Source organism: Scomber scombrus, chromosome 11 (assembly GCF_963691925.1).
Source record: "Scomber scombrus chromosome 11, fScoSco1.1, whole genome shotgun sequence".
NCBI lineage: Eukaryota > Metazoa > Chordata > Actinopteri > Scombriformes > Scombridae > Scomber > Scomber scombrus.
Genome location: NC_084980.1, coordinates 11,075,229 through 11,095,107, shown reverse-complemented (window position 1 = coordinate 11,095,107; position 19,879 = coordinate 11,075,229). Strand labels below are relative to the sequence as shown.

Below are 19,879 nucleotides of genomic sequence, written 5' to 3'. Positions count from 1 at the left end.
CTGGATAAGAGCTTAAGAGATAAGTGATGAATCTGCTTGTAAAATGTGAGGCTCTTTGGGGTGGGTTTGGGGGAGGGGGGGTTGCAGCTGCAGATATGGAGAGATGAAAGTGTCCTGAAAGATTCACTATATGCAACTAGTTGTCTTATCTAGGGAGCGTTTACAGAGATTTTTAAAGGCATTCTTCCCCTCTCCACGGACACTTTTTTAGCATTCCTAAATCTAAACCCAGCTTTACCCCCTGTAGAATGTGTGTGCGACAGAGGAGCATTGTCCTGGCCATTGTGCAGCTAATAGGTCATCAGAGGGCTGTGTGTGTGTGTGTGTGTGAGAGAGAGTGTGTGTGTGTTAATTTGAATGAAAGTCCCTTTAATTAGGCCACTGTGCCTGCTTATTGTCACTTCTTGTGTAGGGCAAGATTAGGCTTGTCAAATAAAGGGTCCTTGTAAAGGAGCGTGTGTGTGTGTGTGTATAAGACGATGTGATATTCAACAGAGCTGATAATTAATAGTTTGACACCAGAAAAACTGCACAATTAGATTTTTTCTTTTTAGAGCGTCAAGCTTTAATACAGCAGCTAAAATGTCATTTTGAAGGTTGAGTTGATCCATTTTAGTAATTAAATAATATTACTGTGATATTTGAATATGCTGTATATTCAGAGTACTTAGTGTTTTATTATGGGGTGGTTAAAGTGAAGTGTTGCTCAGTCAAAATAGGTGTAAGTTGAGTCGTCGTACAGGGAAAACTATGTGTGGCTAATTTTGTGTTAATTTATCTCTGTTTCAGTTCTTCTGTGGATTTCAACCCCTGCATACCAGACATTTTGTGAATATTTTACGTGAGTACAAGACTATGATAAGATTTTTATAGTTGCAGTAGAAGAGATGCTGTACATATCTGTCGTTTCTACTTCACTGTGTGTGTGAGAGATACCACAGGGGGCAGGAGTGACATGACCTTTGAACCAATAGTCAAGAATGTGGAGGAATCCAGAAATGCAAGACTGCAAAAGATGTCAGCCAAGATGCCAACCAAAAATATACACACACACATTAAACACTGGAGCACAACAGCCTAGTTACATCTCGTCTTTATACTACATATAACATATTAAAGGACCCCATTGTAAAAAACGAAAGTAATAATTAACCGTATGTGACGTTCAGGGTGTCCTGCCAGTTGTAAAATGAAACTTTTGTAATGGCAGTCTGTGAGAAAGATGGGTTACATTTTTTGTTGCTGTGTGCAGTACCTTGGTTGGCCAGCATGAGTTTTTTCACTTTTATAATGCAATTTATAACATTTTGTAACCTCAAATTAATAATTTGTGTTCCCAAATAAATAACTGCACACAGTAGTTTGTGCACTAAAATACATAACTCTTGTTAAAGGGGTGTCGAAAACAAAGATGAGAATCAGCTAAAACTTTGATGTAGTTTCATTAAAATGCAGTTTAATGTAGCTCATTTATGTCCATCAGGTTTATTCAGCACTGCATTACTCAGTGTCATGAGTAATGCATGGCCAGAGCTAGAAACAAGTATATACAAATATGAAGAACTGGAACAACAACCAATATATCATCATAATTGTGTGAGAGAGTGCTGAGTGGACATGGGCAGAGTAAGTTAATGTTATTGCTATTAATTTGGAGGAAGTAGAATCTCTTATACTAATCAAAACTTCACTGTCCAGCAGTGTCCACATTATAACCTACATGTGCAGTAGGTAGAATGTATTGTAGGGCTGTTGTATTAGACCTAATAATGTGGAAATTGACCTAATGCTAAACCTTCAGCAAACCACCAGTTTATAGCAAACATGGTTGACAATCACTAATATGTGAGTTACACACACCTATTGAGTATTCATAGCCCAACTCCAGATAAACAATTCTACATAACTACGAACATTTGTGTGCACCACCATTTATGCTTTTTTGAAAATAATTAGCTGCCAACACTTTGTGTCTGTGATGTATTTAGAGTAACTCAAGACGTGCCATCTACCTTGACATTGGCCAAACATCTTTGTTCTACTGGCTGTCCGCGGCTTGTTTTATTGGGGTGAAAGGTCTGAACGTTTGTTGTGGATAGAGGGAATATAATTTACAAGTTGTAGCTATAATTTGAAACATTCCCTTGAGGTTGAGTGTGTTTGATGGGGTCATAACATGAGACCTACTGTTCTGTCAAAGGTCTGTCATAACTTTGATGGGATACGGTGAGGGTGTAAACAGTCTTTTTTTTTTTTTAACCAATCAGGAGTAATGAGCACTGTGTTGCACGGATAATTTTAATGTGTTGAAGTGTGTTACTACTAACCTGTACTGCAACACACACATTTCATATTTCTGCCCTCATACAACTCAAATGTTTGAATCATGCTTTTTGTATTATAAGGGATTTTCAGCAGTAATCCAGATAATGCTGGATATATAAATAAATACATCTGTTTTATTCCATGGAAGAAGATTTCTACAGCATCCTAAAACATAAATAACATTACATATTAGAGTTCCTCTTTTGCTTAATTGTGTGTTATCTGTCTTTTATACCCTGCACTCCTCTTCAGAAACATTATCAATGCCCTTATAAGTGAAGTTTAAAATAATCCTTTTTCTTTAGGTTTAAGTGGTCAGACTTTTTTTTAAAGATCACAGGGTCGGTCATTTAACCATGACAGCTGGCATTTCTGGGCAAACACAATACCCCCACCCATTCAGTTCAATTCAGTTAACATTTCAGCTATTTAAGTTAACCTTTAAGTTCTGTACCGAGGACCATCCCTTAACAAATACGATCAACCCCCACCATGTGTCCAAATGTCTAAAGTTAGGACAGCCCGTCTCCCTGAGGCATCCCCAGCAACCGCTGTAATTCAATCTCAGGGTGTTAGCCGTGTTCTCTCAACCACATCAGCATATGGAAAGTAGGTCTTTACTTAAATCATGAGGCGTCTGTGCAGCCTTCTAGCAGGAGGACGGCGTTTTCATCACGCTCTGGTGGCCGTCAAATGTTTAGACTTGCAGTGACAGCTTCTCCCTGAGACCAGAGTGACCTTTGACCTTTGAGGAATGGACAAGCCTGGAAACAAAAACAGAGGCCTTTTGTGCAGGTCAACGGGAAAACATCTGCTGGGCTGAAGACACAGAAGAGGGGGGATTAACTCTTAGGTATTCATCATTTCTTCTTTTCAGCCACCTCTGATTAGAGGTGCCTGATGAGAACATGTACATCACATCTTCACGACAGAAATCTTCTGTATTTTACCCATTAATACCCCAGCAGCCTCTTGGCTCAACAGGATAAATTGATTTAAAAAATACAGATAAATACAATATGAGGGAGAATTTCTTTGATGTGAATGCCGCACTCACTCTTATCACATCACCACAGGAGCCACTGGTCACAGCCAATCTTTCATTTTTAAATTAAATTTGAGCCTGAATAAGTGATCTGAGAGGATTGCACATCACAGTGCCAACTGAGAAAATTCATTTGAACAATTATGGCTTTGATATCATCATGCTTTGTCATGATAAATGAGTGTCTGAATTTTTAACCCCAGTGAAGCTGTACAGTATCTTGGTGTGTCACATTCAAATTCAACAAATGGGATGTTACCCAATCAGGAGCTGAAGTGTAACAAAAGAAAGCATTTCCTCTCTCTGTTTTCTTGACACACATTCATGCAGTTATTTAGCACCATATTGTTTATTTGTCTCCTTGCAGTATGTTATTGGACTAAAGTATTTACCACTTCCCCTGTGCTGCAGGTCTGTCCACTCTGTGTACTCTCACAGTAACAGAGAGCTCTTTCTTCAAGTCCGCCACTTGATATAGCACATGGCTGATATATGAGTAACCAGATCCTTCAGAGCCAGTTACCAATTAGCCAAACCTCTCTGGAGGGAAACCTCATGGTGTGATTCTGCATGTTACTCAGGCATTATCTTGAGGAGGATGGCTTGTTGTAGCTGTTTTGTAAATGCAGGTAAATCGATAGAGCAGGTGGGTGGAGTGAGGGGAAACAGCAAAGTGATTCTTTTCCAATTTCATAAAATTTCAGACCACAGTAATTACAGCCTATTTTTGGTTTTATGTTGCTATAAGGTCATGTGTTAGTATAGCTGTAATGTAATACAATTGCATGTTTCTGTCAGGTTCTGGGTTAGTTTACATTTTTTATACTTGGAGGATTGTTGTTAGTTTAACAATTCTCGGCCCATCAAATATTGAATACAAATAATCTAATCTTTGCAGTAAAAGCCATAAATTAGTTAAATACAACTTTTCAACATGACATATCCTTTACAGTTGTTTATTTTGTCCCCCATGTACTACCAGCTTTCCATTGCTTTTCTGAAGCATCATTTACTTCTGAAATATTGTTGCTCATTCACATACTGTACATTCATTTTCTACATTTATAACAGTCTTCAGCTGCAGTTGTATTAATTCCCCACTAAGTGGCAGTGTAACCCATGACAACTGATACTGTGCATGTGTCTCGAATATTGTATTGAGGCTGTCCTCTAACCCTTGGCTGGGGAGCCACAGCAGCGCAGAGCTTGTGTTGTCACTGTGTGGTCAATCCCAACACTCTTTAAAATACCCTTCAGTGATTACAATGATTAATGTAATCACCACACAACAAAAACAAAACAACACAATATGCTGCCATAATCAAATAATGGCCTGTCTTTTGTGCATATAAACACAGTTTATGTATATGTCACAATTATAAATGAGTAAATAAATGGCAATGAATAAATGTGAAAAGACTCGAAAAGAAGGCAACATCTTTCTGTACATTTCAACAGTAACAAACTGTGATTGTACCCTCAGAGGTGATTGTTTATATTGACAATACAATGCAAAAATCTGAACCCCTCATGAGATTTTTCAGTATATTTCTATTGTCTGAAAACTATACAATATCTTCAATTACGCAGAATTCATAAGGAAATATTTACCCACATTATGACACTGAGATTTAATGGTGTTGATGAGAAATCAAAAATTAAATTCCATATCTTACACTGCTCTGTTAAAGATGATGTTATTGGGTCTACACTAGCATATGTCAGTGGAAGTCAGGATTTTAAAGGAAATATGAGCACACAACAGTAGCTTCCTTTTTGGCTTTTTCTTTTAAAAACCACCTGAGTACAGATGAGTCAAATTCCAGGACTTAAAGTGGTCAGCTAAAGGACAATGAGGACCGTAGAAAAACTTCAACCAATACACACAAATGACTCACATGTTGGACAGAAATTCTTCCTACAAACTGACATCCTCTACAGCTTCATGACAACACAAGCCATTATATAATAGTAATGTCAAGAACCTCAATTTAATGCTCAACCTCATTCAACCAGGATATAACAAGCCCAGTTGCTGTCCATTTCAAAAAGCCCACCACAACATATCCACCCTCAGATATATTGGCATTAAAGCCAAAAAATGCCCTCCAAAGGAGGAGATATTGACTCTTTCCTCCTGAGGAGAGAACTATTTTGGATTTTCACACTGAACACTCTCACACCTCAAGGTTTAAATGAAGATTTCAACATTAGACCATTCCTCTTACTGTCAATTTACTTAGGTTGTGAAATATCCCTGTTACTGTTAACTTACTTACGTTGTGAAATATTCCTGTTACTGCAAAAAAAAAAGCTGCAGATGCTGTAGCTTGGTGGTGTGTGGGAGTGGTACAGCTTTGGCTTGTTCACCCTTACAGTGCTGCCAAATCCAGTTTCATCCAGATATGCAGCTTTTGAGTTTCTGGGTTTAGAAATACACAGTATTTCTGTGGTTTGGAAACCTTTGGTTTAGATAAACAGATTTTACTGTAAAATTGTTCATAAGCAGCTTCTACAATTATCAAGCCTCTTATATAAGGTACTGTAAAACACCATCAACCATATCCAAGTATACACAAAACTATTCCTGTTACCAGAGGGAAAATAATTCTGACCATACACATATCTTCTTTACACGTCAAAAAAAGAATACACATTTTAGAAGAATTATATCTTTTTTGGATACTGAGAATTACAGCAGTCAAGGAAATAGCAAGAGGCTGTAAAAAATCGAGACCTCCTAAGGTAAGCAAGTGGGTAGAAACAGTAGAAGACATATATAGTATGGAAAAGGTGATCTACAAAATCAATAAGAACAAAAGTTGTTGGAAAAAAGATGAGCTTCCTTTAAATTAGGTAAAGGTAATTGACCAACTATACATAATATAAAAATAAACAGATCATGTTTTGAGAAGATTATTGAAGTGATACATTTGAAATTGTAATAGATATGTACAGTATGTATGTATTTATGTACATGTATGGATGTGTAAACTATGATTAGTAACATCTACACTGGTGCTAACTTTATTATTTATACGATAAGCCTCCATCTTGAAGTACAGAAGAGTGTAGTTGGTATTGCCCTTTAGAGAAGATACACTTACATCCTCTTTATACAGGATATACGCATTTCAGGCATGCACACCACTAAACCTTTGACCACACTCCTACATAAGCAGCTCAGAATGTAGGAAAGGTTATTACACTTCCATGTTGCATAATTTTACTGTTTAAATTAACTGGATTTAAAGTGGCATGTCTTTGTTCTTCACACTAGAGACTTTATGGACTTTATTAAAAGGAAACGATCCATTAACTTACTGTTGTAACTTACTGACTTGTAACTATAGATATTGAATCATTATCATATACTAATGGTCCATTTGAGGGGGGACTTCAAGCTGCACATTTTTTCTTGGAAAAAAGAACTGAAGACAACCCTAGCACACAGTGTATCCTTGACCTGATTGAATGTTTTCTGATTTCTAATTATTTTCTGTATGGGACTGACTTTTAGTGACTGTGGGATCCAAAATGCCACCCAGTTTTACCTCACTCTATGTTGGACTATATACTAGGTGATCTTGAACAAAAATATAAACCCATACATACAACACATATCATACTGGAAAAGATATTTGGATGATATATTTTTCATTTAGACTGACACAGAGACACAACTGATGGAATTTCATGACTTCATGAATTTGAAGAATCAACACTTAAAATGTTCTATTTCGGCAGACGCTCAAAGAAGGAACTTCTTGTACATTTTGATTATAAGAAGACACTTACCACCCTATGTCCCTTAAAAGAACCTCCCTGTGTCACAGTTCAATCATATCAAAAAAATATGTAGCTCTGACAAGGATTTTTATGGACCAATCAGCTATTCTTAAGGACTGCTTCAGGAAAAGGGGTTATAAGGAGGATTGGATCACACAGGCATTCAGGCGATTTGAAAACATCTCTCTAGTAATATAGATGTGCCATTCAACCAGGATATAACAAGCCCAGTTGCTGTCCATTTCAAAAAGCCCACCACAACATATCCACGCTCAGATATATTGGCATTGAAGCCAAAAAATGCCCTCCTAGAGGAGACTCTTTTGGATTTTCACACTGAACACTCTCACACCTCGAGGTTTAAATGAAGATTTCAACACTAGACCATTCCTCTTACTGTTAATTTACTTAGGTTGTGAAATATTCCTCTTACTGTTTACGGAAGAGGATTAGGGCCACTGTGGGGAAAAAAGTGAGTTCTGACTTTTTTCTCAGAATTCTGACTTTAATCTCAGAATTCTGACTTTTTTCTTGGAATTCTGAGAATTCTTTATACATTTACATTTATTCAGTTTTCTTATCTTCCATTACCTCTTGCAAAACAGTGCACTGAAGGGCTACAGTCTAAGTATGGCAGTAAATATATATAATATAGATATAATCATAGTAAAGTTGAGTAGTTCTGAGGAGTTCTCTGTCTTTATAAAAATATTTTTTATTGCAGGGAATCTGAAATAAGACATAAGTAAGGCGCATAAATAATACAGCAAGCCCTTTTTAACTGATTTAAGAACACTGTGTCAGTCAGGTTGGCATCATTCCATGAATGGATCCAAAATGTGCTGATATCTAAAAACGAAAACCCTCCCATACCCGATGTTTAGACATGAAGATAAAAACAACCCACTTCAAATTAAATTAAATCAACAGGGTGAGTGTTTATGTCTCATATTTGTGTCTGATATCCTGCGTTTGTTGGCGGCCTTTATCTAGGATCTTGTCCTCAAAGTTGCTGCAGGTTGGGCCATCAACAGTTCCTCTATGATTTACTGCTTCCTGTCAAGATGAGGCCTGGCCCGTCAACAATGCCTGGCAGGAAAAAGTTGCTGCTGTTACTGTCAGGCTCTTACATTTGATTTTAACTTGAGTGTCGATGTAGGTGTGTGTGTGTGTGTGTGTGTGTGTGTCCTGTGAGACAGAGGGCAGCTTACCCACGTCATCATGTTGGACTGAGACTCAGGGCATCAAAGAGCCTCTGAATGAGAACGTCAGAAGAATAACATGAGCCATTGTCCTCCAAGCCTGCTGTGCACCGGAAAACACTGTTCACGATCCCATAAAAATGTTTTTGGCACATAGAGATGGAGATGCTGCACACATTGGGTCCGGTGAGTTTTTTATGGCTTGCAAGTCACAGAAATAATAAACAGAAGGTGCTGCCAATGTAAATATCACCTTATCAAAAAACAAACATGAACGTAATCTCCTTTGCATTCACACTTAAGAGCTTCATATCAATTTGCTCAACACTAACTTTTCATGTATGAATTCTGTCTTTAGATTAACCTTCTAAAGATCTGTAATAAGGGGGCTCAACACCTCCAAAAGCAACACTGCAATTGCTTTCTGTGTTACTCAGACTCCAAAAAAAAATGTGCGTTGCAAGCTGTTGATAACCTGCAATAGAGGTTCCAGCCAATACAGCAAGCAGAGACAGATGGAGGGAGGGGACTGAGGCCAGGACAACTTCCCATAATGGGAAGTGTGTGGCCAGAGGAGTTTATAAATTCCTACCCATGTTTACACATCACACAAACTCTGATCAATTCTCAGGTTATCAACGCTGCAGAGAGGAAACGTCTAGCCCACATCTGTAGTTTTTTGGGCTTTGTTTAGAGAGGAAGGAGCACTAGCTCTACAAGAAATGGATTGTGAAATCTGCTGGCTGGTCTGAAATAATTCAGCATTATCCTATCTGTTCAACTGGCCTGTACAGTGTTGTGGACGAACGTGTGTGTTCTCTGAGTCGGAGATGAATATTGTTTGAACTTGTCTTGGCCGCTCATATTAATCCTCAAGCCAAGGACTGGACTTCTCTCTGAGTCTCCTTTAGCCATCAGCACTCATGTACAGCAGTGGCTACTCCCAGGTCTCTAAGTACAGCTCAGGGGCCCAAAAGAAGATGCAGTACCGCTCAAAGGGCAAGAGCTGCGGCTACTACATGCGCATTGTCTTCTTCTTCTCTTCGCTCATTCAGTCTCTCATCATAGTCAGCCTTGTGCTCTTTCTGGTCTACGGTAAGAAGCAGGACTCAGCATCCTCATCGCGTATACAGGACCTGGAGGAGAGCTTCAGCCGGCTGTCCATAGAGAATGTTGCCCTCAGACAGCAGAGGAAGAACCTGACTAACTTACTCAATGCCACTACGACTGCGAAGACCCGTGTCGACTGGGACCTGAAAAGGATGAAAGAAATTGCCAACATGTCATATATCTTCATGACAGATCTCAGCAATAAGCATGTAAGAAACTGAAGTTAAGCCTTTTTGATTATGTACAACATGTCTGCTCTTTTCTTTAGTATGACTGAGTTAAGTTATAGCTATTTTTGTCTGTGGTGTCTGTATTTCTCAGTACATTTTAGTAAAGTGCAGCCTTAAACTTATCTTAGCAGAACCAGCAAAACTAGTTAAGATAACTTCAAGATAAGTTAACAGAAAATATAAGTTATCTTAACAGCACTAGCAAGTCTGGTGCTGGTGCTGTTGAAATAAGTTTAATGGTGTCATGCTGGTATTTCAAGTTTTTCAATAAATAGGATTGTAAAATATAGTTCTACGATAGTATTCTATAATCTTCAGAAAAATAGGGCAACACCACAGATAATTCTTTCATTATAATTATGGACCAAAGCACTGCTCTATTATTGAACACATGGCAGAATACAGAGACAGTTAAAACATAAAGAACTAATAACTAAGGTACTGTGAAGGTAATGTCAACTGTAAATCTAATGTTTCACATCAAAGTATTGTTTTATTTTCTCTAAAAACCTAATGTCCTTTCTTTCCCCAATATAAACAGACACATTGCGAGACCAGTTTGAATATGTGTAAGGCCACTGTAGGCTCAGGGGCATGCACAAATCTAAGTGAGTATGTCATTTCTTCAATGTAAACCCCTAAATAATCATATAAATAAATGAAACATTTGAGTTATTCTGCTGCAACATTTTTGTTGATGCTATTTGTATTGACCTACGTTGCCCCCTTGTTATCATTATTATTATCATTATTATTATTATTATTTTTAACAGGAACAGTTCCACATAACTGTAACTGCGGGCTGATCCAAGAACGGATGTCAGCCAGGATTCTGCTTGTGGAGTCCAACTTCACACAAACAGTTGGGAGGATGAGGCAGGAAATGGAACAGATCGCCAAAGACAGGGACACCCTTAACTTAGAGGTTATCCTTCTGAGGAGGGACAAATCTACACATGAAAACGAGTTGCAGATGTTCAAACAAAAATGCAAAGGAGACTTTATCAAGTCCTTGAATGGTATCCCCAATGTCACCAGCGCTTTCCTAAAGAAGATCGAATCCCTCTTCCCTCTACACATTGCCTTCCAGCTCACCTGCCAGCACCAGAGGGAACACCTGGAGCAGATCCGCTCTAATTGCACCAGTCTGTCCAGAGATGTGTCAACCACGTTCCAGCGCTACCTGGACAGTCTGGGGACAGAGGTGACAGATATCCGGGCCAATTGCAGCAGGTTTATGGCAGAGAACGGCCGACTGTATCAGGACTACCGCACGTGCAGCCTTAACCGCACAAGTCTGATCAAGGAGCACAAACAGAATCTTCAGAAGCTTCAGCTGGAATATGACAGTGAGAAAGAGAAACTCCTGCGTGACAAGATGACGCTTAATGGTGAAATAGACGTCATGAAACGCAGTATCATTTATAAGACTACAGAGGTTGAACACCTTAAGGAGCAACTCAGGCAGCTCAACATGTCCTGCATGTCTAAGGTAAGAAAATGCTGTGACTGCTTAACTACACTTAACTACAAATCCCGCTGCATGTAATGGTCTGTATACATTTGTGTCAGCAAACAGGTCTTTTTACGCACAATCCTTTCTTTTGTTGTCAATGATATACTCCATCTCAGCAGTATTAAGACATATGTGGTTATATAACACTTTTAGAAATACTGTGATACAAACAAAGTCCATATCTCACTTCTCTGAGATTGCTAAAATCTTACATAACATGTATGAGATCAAAGCAGCCTGATAGGTTATTGGAAATAATCCAGCTTTAAGTGCAGAAGAGGAGGTGGAGGAGGGAAAATGTCTGCAGTTAACAACAAGAGGGCAGAAGGGTGAGAGTTGGGCAATTATTTCTGTCTGTTGCTATGATAATTGTCTGCCATTTTGTTTGGTTTAGGACACATTTAGAAACTAGATGTGAAGCTCTCTGGTGTTCTTTAAATCAGAGAATAAAGGGTTTTCTCTGTTAACCAGTGCAAGTTCAAGACTGCAGCTTATGACATTCACATACACTGTGACTTCAAACAGAAAATGTATTTAAATATCATGTTTTGTGTCAATTCAAAATAGTTTTGTTGCATCATGTAATGTTAATGAAATCCATCATCATATTTGTATCATTTTTCCCATATTAACATTGCTCTCGTTTTATTTCAGCAAGGCCAAACCAGTCAGTCATGGAACATGTTCAATACTGGGGGATCCAGCTCTTTGGGTCAGCCTAGTAGGACAGGGACAGGGATAGGTTTGAGCTATGGGTCCATCGGGTCAGGACTAAATAAGCCGGTATCAACTGGGCTAGGCTCTTCAAGTTATGGATCAACTGGATCAAATCCGAGCCTCAGCTCATATGGGACAGGATTCAATAAACCAGCATCGACTGGACTAGGCTCCTCAAGCTATGGATCAGCCGGGTCAATTCCAAGCCTTAGTTCAGTTGGGTCAGGAGTCAATAAACCAGCATCGACTGGACTAGGCTCCTCAAGCTTTGGATCAACCGGGTTAAATCCTATTTCTAGTTTAAATAAGCCCGCAACGAGTGGCAGAAACACACCAACCTTTGGGTCCACCGGGTCAAGTCCAAACCTTAGCTCAGGTGGGTCAGGGTTAAATAAACCAGCATCAACTGGACTAGGCTCCTCAAGCTTTGGTTCAGTTGGGTCTAGTCCAAATCTTAGCTCAGGTGGGATAGGCTCAAATAAGCCAACATCAAATGCAAAACCCTCAACAAGCTGGTTTGGGAATGCTGGATTAGGCAGCAGTAACACAGGACAAACTAAGCCAGGAAGTGGAACAGGGAGAGGAACATCAGGTGGAACTGGAACTTCATATGGTGCTGGAAGGACGAGTGGATTGGGAGGTGGCTCAGGTAAGAATGAATAGTTGTAGTAGTTGTTTGTAGTGTATTATTACTATTCTTGGAGATAAAGCTTTGGTTCACCCAAAATACAATATATACTGTATGTATGTACATTGTCTCCCTTGGATAATCCAACTGCTGACGGTGAGGTCAACAAGCTGCTGTTGTATTTGTTAAATGTAACTTCTCAACACTTTGGGCAACACAAAGGTAATTATATTACAAGAGTTAAGCAGGAACAATCTGTGTTTTTTGAACTGACCCATCAGTGTGATTCAAGATACACATGAACAAACCCAGATGGCAAATACTGCACACATTCAACATTACCATTCATTTGTATTCTATGTTTCTATGTGATCATTTAAAAACGTCCCCATACTTTGATATTTGAGATACGACTGTGTGTCATTCAGCAGAAAATGCTAGAAAAATGTTGGGAGTTTAAAAGCATAAAAGCAACTTGATTGACTTTCCTACTGTTGTCTTGTGTTTAACCAACAGCCTTCACTCAGCATCTTCAAGATCTGCAACGCATCATCAACCCCCAAGGCCCACAGTGAGTATATAGAGTGGTAGAGCTGTAGGTTGTGAATGCAATGAATGTACAGTGTGTATACAGAGAGCAGACTGCTAACTGCTAAACTGCTAAATATACAGTATGGGTTTTTTTTAATAAGGTTAAATTGTTTCCTAAAACGGCTGTACACTGTAGTTTTAAGCAATGGTTACTTAAATGGGAGTAAATAGTTGTTTGATACTATTTTCAGCAGTGCATTTATTGCACTACTGAGTAATTGTGGCAACATGGCAACCAGTCCACAGGCTTAAACAAACCAGTACTTTGTTAGTAGGATCAATTCACTCTTGGTTCAGGTCTTTTTTGTGGCATTTGTGATAAAATATAGAATATGATCAGAATTGTCCTTTCACAAAAGGCTGTGACGTTTTGTTATGTTTGATGCACTCAGATATCAGCATCACATCAATAAACTCCTTTCTTTCTTTCTTTCTTTCTTTCTTTCTTTCTTTCTTTCTTTCTTTCTTTCTTTCTTTCTTTCTTTCTTTCTTTCTTTCTTTTTTCTTTCCAGGGAGAAACAGGGTCTTTCCAGAGTAATGGGTTAGTCCACCTTCATGAGGAAAACCAAAAACTACAAGAGATTTGTGCTCATATTCAACTATGACATACAGCTAAATACAAGCTCCTCATATTGATTTCTGATTTCATATATTGTATACAGTATCAATAAATGTACGATATAATATACACAGTTTATGAATGTTTATACTACAATATGCATATTTAAAAGGAATTTGAATAACTTTTGCACTTTTGATTATAAAATGTGAACTTTGTGTGTTAATCATTTGTATCTACACAGTATGCAACTTAGCATGAATGAGCACATGGTATTTTTACACTGTGTACACAGAAAAATAAAAGCTTTGTTGAAATTTAAACACATCAACTGTGCCTGTCTCTTTTTTATAAACAAAGCTATTTGAGATATTACCCTAGTCAGACCCGGAAATAACTGTTTGTCCCCATGTGCGTCACCTATTGTGTGACTAATTGTCTACAAATGACTCCCCACTCCCCCCCATGATGTGAAAGCTAGATCTACTGGCGACGCGATTTAATCCTTCCAGCATGTTTATGTTTACCTGCCAACCTGACAGCAGGCTGGCGGAGGCAGATGGGAGGAACCTCCAAGATCACCCTTGCATACATGCTGTTGTTCAAAACAATCGTCCGCCACTTAACTGTAGAGAACACGGATATCCATACTCTAAATAAAATCCTAATATATCTCGTATGAAGAACACATAAGGGGTGGAAAGATGGAGCTTTGACCCTTTCCATTACAAGACTAAAAACAGAAATCGCAGACAGACTTTATCTTCAATCTTTGGTGATTGCCTGGGTTATAAAACAAGGAAATGAAAATGTACTGTACCAACTTATCAAATCAGTAACAAAATATAAACATGGTTGTTTATTTGTAGAAAGAATATTAGTTAGAATATTAGTTATATGAACGGAACATTGCTCACATGTCTGCAATAAAAACTGCAAGATCATGTGAGTCAGAGAAACAAAACCATGGAGCCTAAGTGGGGCAAGGAAACAAACCATCATGAGAATAGACAAACATCCTGTTCGTTGCACTGCGAAAGGATGGGAACGTACTGTTAATTCAAGGAATAAGAGTGTATTGTGTTGGTGCCAATTAATAAATACAGTACCCAGACTTGAGCAAAGGCAGAGCTCCTGTCTAAAGGATATCCTTTGTTTAACATCAAGTGTTTTTCCACGTTTGGGGTGTGCAGCTTATTGCGGGAGTCACTGTGAGGATATTAAAGGTCATGTGGTTGGATGCTTCTGGGAGTCATTTTATAGTGACATGTTAAAATGACCACTGGAAAATCATCATAATGATACTGGTTGGCGCAAATGTTTCCTGTAATTTTAATGCATTATCCTGTCTACGTGTCATTTCTTTATTCCCTTTGCTCAATAACACTATCTACTATTGTCTTAAAGCATGTGTTGCCTTAAACTGACACAGTACACTGTGTAGTTCACTGACATTGATTATTTCATTTGTACTTACAATTTCATGATCCTACAATGTACAGTAGACAAAGCTAGTAAACTAAAACACAGTTAAGTCTTATGCGTGACTTCAGAGCAGACATGCTGCAACTGAAAGCCAACAGCAGCAATACTTAATAAAGGAAGTGGAGTTTTACTTTCCTACCTTTCATTTTCCTGGCTGCTTTAAGAATGAAACAACCCCCCGGGGTTTATTTGATTATGTTTCTAACAATAGAAGTAACAATTATATTTTGACTATGTTAATACATGTAAACATGCTGTTAGCCTTTGCTGTATTTTTTTCAGTTGAATACCATAAAGTCCCCAATAAACCTACTATAAAACATGTTTACTGTTAGTTGCTTTAATTTACATATCGCTAGTTGAATTCTGAAGACTTCCAGACTGAAGCCAAAACAGCATTTTATTCCAGCAGTTCAAGGTAAGTAGGCTAAAGGTTGTGTGTGTTTATCTAAAAAAGAGTATTTAGGTGGGACTTATCATTGATATAACAGTATTTCTAGATTTGAACCATACACTATCACACTCATACTAATATTGTAATGTATTTTCTTTCTCAAATGAAATATGCACTTTTACAGCGCACACTGAAGCTACGTACTGTTACTGCTTTAAATGATTCTCTGCATGTACATTTTGTTTTGAACTTTCACCAGAATTGACCTTTACAATACCATAATGCTAAACAGGGTTCAGCTCTCAGGGCTTGGAAATTTGCTTACACACACAATAAAAATGCTTACTTTTGATAAATGATGGAAAACGGCATTCATTCTATTTTGTTTAAATCTTTTGACAATAAACATCAATTTTATTCACAATACTCAAACCAATATGTCTTTCATGAAATTGAATTGTTAACACTAAAATATTATTATATTAAAAACAGTAAAACTTTGTTTAACTAATAACATTAATGGTACTGTAGACCAGTAATTACAGTACAACAGTGTTGCCAGTAAGTTACTGTAAAAATACAATAAACTGTTTAACAGTGCATTATGGTTACAAAGTCTTGTACTACAAATTAGTATTATTATTAGGAAATAAGTGCTCAGCTTTTGAAGCAACGGTCAGGTGTATCCAAACAAGATGTGAAAGTTATGGCACTTATACAAAGTTGATCTCATTCCAAATTGAAATCTTCGGTCATAATCAACTAAAATTGGTGCTGGGTTTAATGCTTCAAACACAGATTAGACAATACATTAAATTAGGGCTTTTCAAAGTCTGAGAATGTGGGCCTTCCCTCAGACAAAGCTTGGAATAATAACCCCTTGCCTTTATTTCCTGGATGCCTATGGGACCATGATTATTATTTGATCCCACTGACACTCAGCAAGTGAGCCAAGATTGACCTGATATTGCTGTTTGACATACTTGAGAGTACACTAAATACATTGTGAAGATCTGCCTAAAGGCATTTATTAGTTTCTGACTCTGGAAAAATGTATGCTATTTTATGTGATCTTCTTTTTGATAACTTATGTAATATTTTTCACTTACAATCACAGAGCCTCCCCTGAAACAGTTTGGAGCCCCCCAGGAGAACCCCGCCTCCCGCTTTGTAAAACCTCTGCATTACAGATTAGTCAAAGAGGGAGGCTGTTGTTTTGAGGCTGACAGTTGAACCTAACAGTCAAATTATTTGTGTAAAATAGACTGGGTGTACCATGTCAGCTTGTGAGCATGCAACACAAAGGCTAACAGAGAGGGTTTGACATGTATCTCAAAACTAGTGGCTGTTAACTGTTTGTCATTGACAATACTTCATCATTTATTTTTATCAAACTAGGCACTTGCCCACTTGGCTTTTACATGAGGTGTGAACAATCCTTTGTGAACCTTGTTCACACTTACGTTTGTCCTTATTTTACAAGTAGGTCATTATTCGGGTCACGTGCCACTGGAATCAAGAGCATCCAGTACATGGTCAGTTTGAGGCTACAAGACTTCCCCACATTATTAGTCTCATTGCTGACTGTACTTAGTGGATCTTGAGCCTCATCAGTGTGGACCGCACTCAGACCTCTGGCGACAATTAGGGACCATTGTGTCACAGCCTGGCTGAGCAAGTTCCTACCCCTCCTGATGCAGGAAACAGAACGGGTGTTTATAATCACGACCTCCTTCCTCACCTGGGGTTTCAGGACTATGACCTCTTTTGTCTGTGGCTGTTAAAGTTCCCTCTTTACTGTAACCTCTAATTGCATTTCCTATTTGCCTGGCCTCCCTCAGTCCCATAGCTGTCCACGATGGTAAATACATCAGGGGGCAAAACCCTTTCTCTTGTGCAAATACTACATTGTTGAAGGGGGAGAGAGGTAAATGCTGGAAACAGCTGCCTGGGAGGGAAAAATGTCCCCCAGCAATGTTCTTTTGTGTTGAAGTCCTTCAGCACAACCCTGACTTTCACCTTGGCCTCTTTAAGCAGAAGGGTTATGGAGAGGAAAACATGAGCTTGTGTTAATTGCTTAAAGAGGATGGGTTTGACTTCAAGTGACCTGTGTTTAAACAGCAAGACCTCCCTAGTCTCTAGTTTGTCAAGTTGTGCATGTGATGTCAACATAACAAAATACTGCGGTTACAACCTTTCTTGGGCTTCTTGGGTGCCACAATCAAGCCTTATAATATATCGTCTCATCTAATTTTGTCTTTTTTCCCCCTCTTGTGCTCCATTGTAACTGCAGGCAATCAACCAAACATAAAAATGAAAGTTCCCCTCCAATTAAAAATGTGTTTCGCTTATTGTTTCATATGTATTTTGACTGTAGTTATAGCTAGTTATAACTTTTTTGTAGAAAAAAAAAGATGAAACGTATTATTTAATGCAAAATATTTTCGTACTACAGGCAACAATTTCCTATACGTCATTGATTATCCATCACATAGGGAGAGTCTACACTAAAGGCAGGGATATAGAGAAGATTACTGATTATCTAGTCTGTTAAGAACGAGTAACAGCTAAAGCCACTGCAGTGATACGGCTTCAATCCCTTACATCCACTGAAGCACATCAGTCATTGCAGAGAGTGTATGCGTAAACACACTTGTTGAGAGCTGCTGAAGTCGTCAAGATGACATTAGGTGAAGGGATGAATCTGGCTCAGCAGGAGGATTTCCACCGTATAATAAAAACAATAGCATCATTTAGTTAATCTGCTTCCTGGTGATTATAAATTCTCTGGAGGTTATCGTTATCAGTATATTTTGAATAAAACAGAATCTAAAACCAAAATAGATGATTTCCATGGAACCAATAATTCTTAAATTAACAGGGGTTCATTTGAAGGGTCATCTCACTGCAACAGTTTGAAGCATAGATCATAAAAAACAAAGTTTTGGCAGAGACATGGCTGCCCACAGGCCTCATTTGTTTCCGTTATCTGTTCTTAACATCAGAACTGCAGTATGGGAATGTACCCATGACACTATTTTTACATTTATCTTTGGATTTTTTTATTTCACATATCTAAACTGTTTATTTATTTATTTTATTTGAATTTTTTTTGGCTGTACAAAAAAAATAATAAAAAAATTACTTGACTTAAAACTGACCTAAGAGAAAGGAGCCATCTTTTTTAACGTAAAGGTCCAAATGTGGTTTTGGAAACTGATGCAACATAAATGTATAAATACTTAATTGCAATATTTAAATGCCACTATTTCTATTTCTAGTAATAATGCTAATGTTTATTGTGAAGTAATATAAATTTGAACCTTCCCTGGTGACTTTAAGCCTTATTCTGTGTACTGGCTCCATCTAGTGTCCATCGGCAATCATTGTTGTACTGGATTTGGAGGGAAATTAAGGAATCACAAATAATAGTAATAGTAATGTTACTTTCTGGTTCTACTTCTTTTTACATGTTTAAATAGAACTGTAATTTACAAAACATGAAGTTAATATCATCCCAACTTTTTTTTAGGCAACTTTGTGGAACAAGTTCATTTATTGAATAATATATGTTGCTCTGAAAAAAATCAGAGGAAATGGAGACTTTGTGATGATGTTTTTAATCAATTTAACCAGCTGCAAATGTTTTTGAATTACATGTCCGCAGGGGAAGAAAATCCATCAAGAGTAACTCTTTTTTCTCCTGTCAGTCCACAATCACAGTGATCAATTTTTCTCATATATCGTCACTGTGCTTGTAGCAGTGAATACAGACACATAACACCCTCTTGCAACAGGCAGAGCTGAGAGAGTGTCTGTTCAAGTGTTGACATGACAGTGATGACCTGTGACAAGAAGACAGACGTGCCTTTGGGTGATGGATCAAACAGAACGTGAGAATGAATAACTGATCCTAAGAAATCGAATCCTGATGTTAGCATTCATATAATGGCATTCATGTTTATTGCTGAAAAAGAATTAGACATGCACATTTAAATGCCATATGGTATTGCAATGACATTCATTAAACCTGTTCACCTTTCAAATTGATCTTGATCTCCTCTTGATTGTTTTGGAGAAGTGCTGGCTCCCTTTTTAAATAAATAAACTAAGCTAAAAAATAAAAAAAAAACCTAAACAATGTGTGTCCATATTGATTCTTGACAGAATAATTTATTTAGATAACATGTTGACTAATATACAGAATATATACATAAATCACTTTCTTGTGTTCTGAGTAAAACAATGTAAACAGTATTGGATATAAAGTATTGTACTGTAAATCAGT

The 19,879-nt window shown here is 37.9% G+C and overlaps 1 protein-coding gene across 1 annotated transcript; it reads left to right on the top strand.

Annotated features, from left to right (window-relative positions):
* Positions 1–8,992: 8,992 nt before the first annotated feature.
* Positions 8,993–14,029, top strand: plvapa (plasmalemma vesicle associated protein a). Its single transcript, XM_062428970.1, has 6 exons — positions 8,993–9,680; positions 10,243–10,309; positions 10,475–11,193; positions 11,872–12,583; positions 13,079–13,133; positions 13,666–14,029. Exons 1-6 carry the CDS (start codon positions 9,285–9,287, stop codon positions 13,697–13,699), a joined length of 1,983 nt encoding a protein of 660 aa, XP_062284954.1. The 5' UTR covers positions 8,993–9,284; the 3' UTR covers positions 13,700–14,029.
* The last annotated feature ends 5,850 nt before the right edge of the window (positions 14,030–19,879 follow it).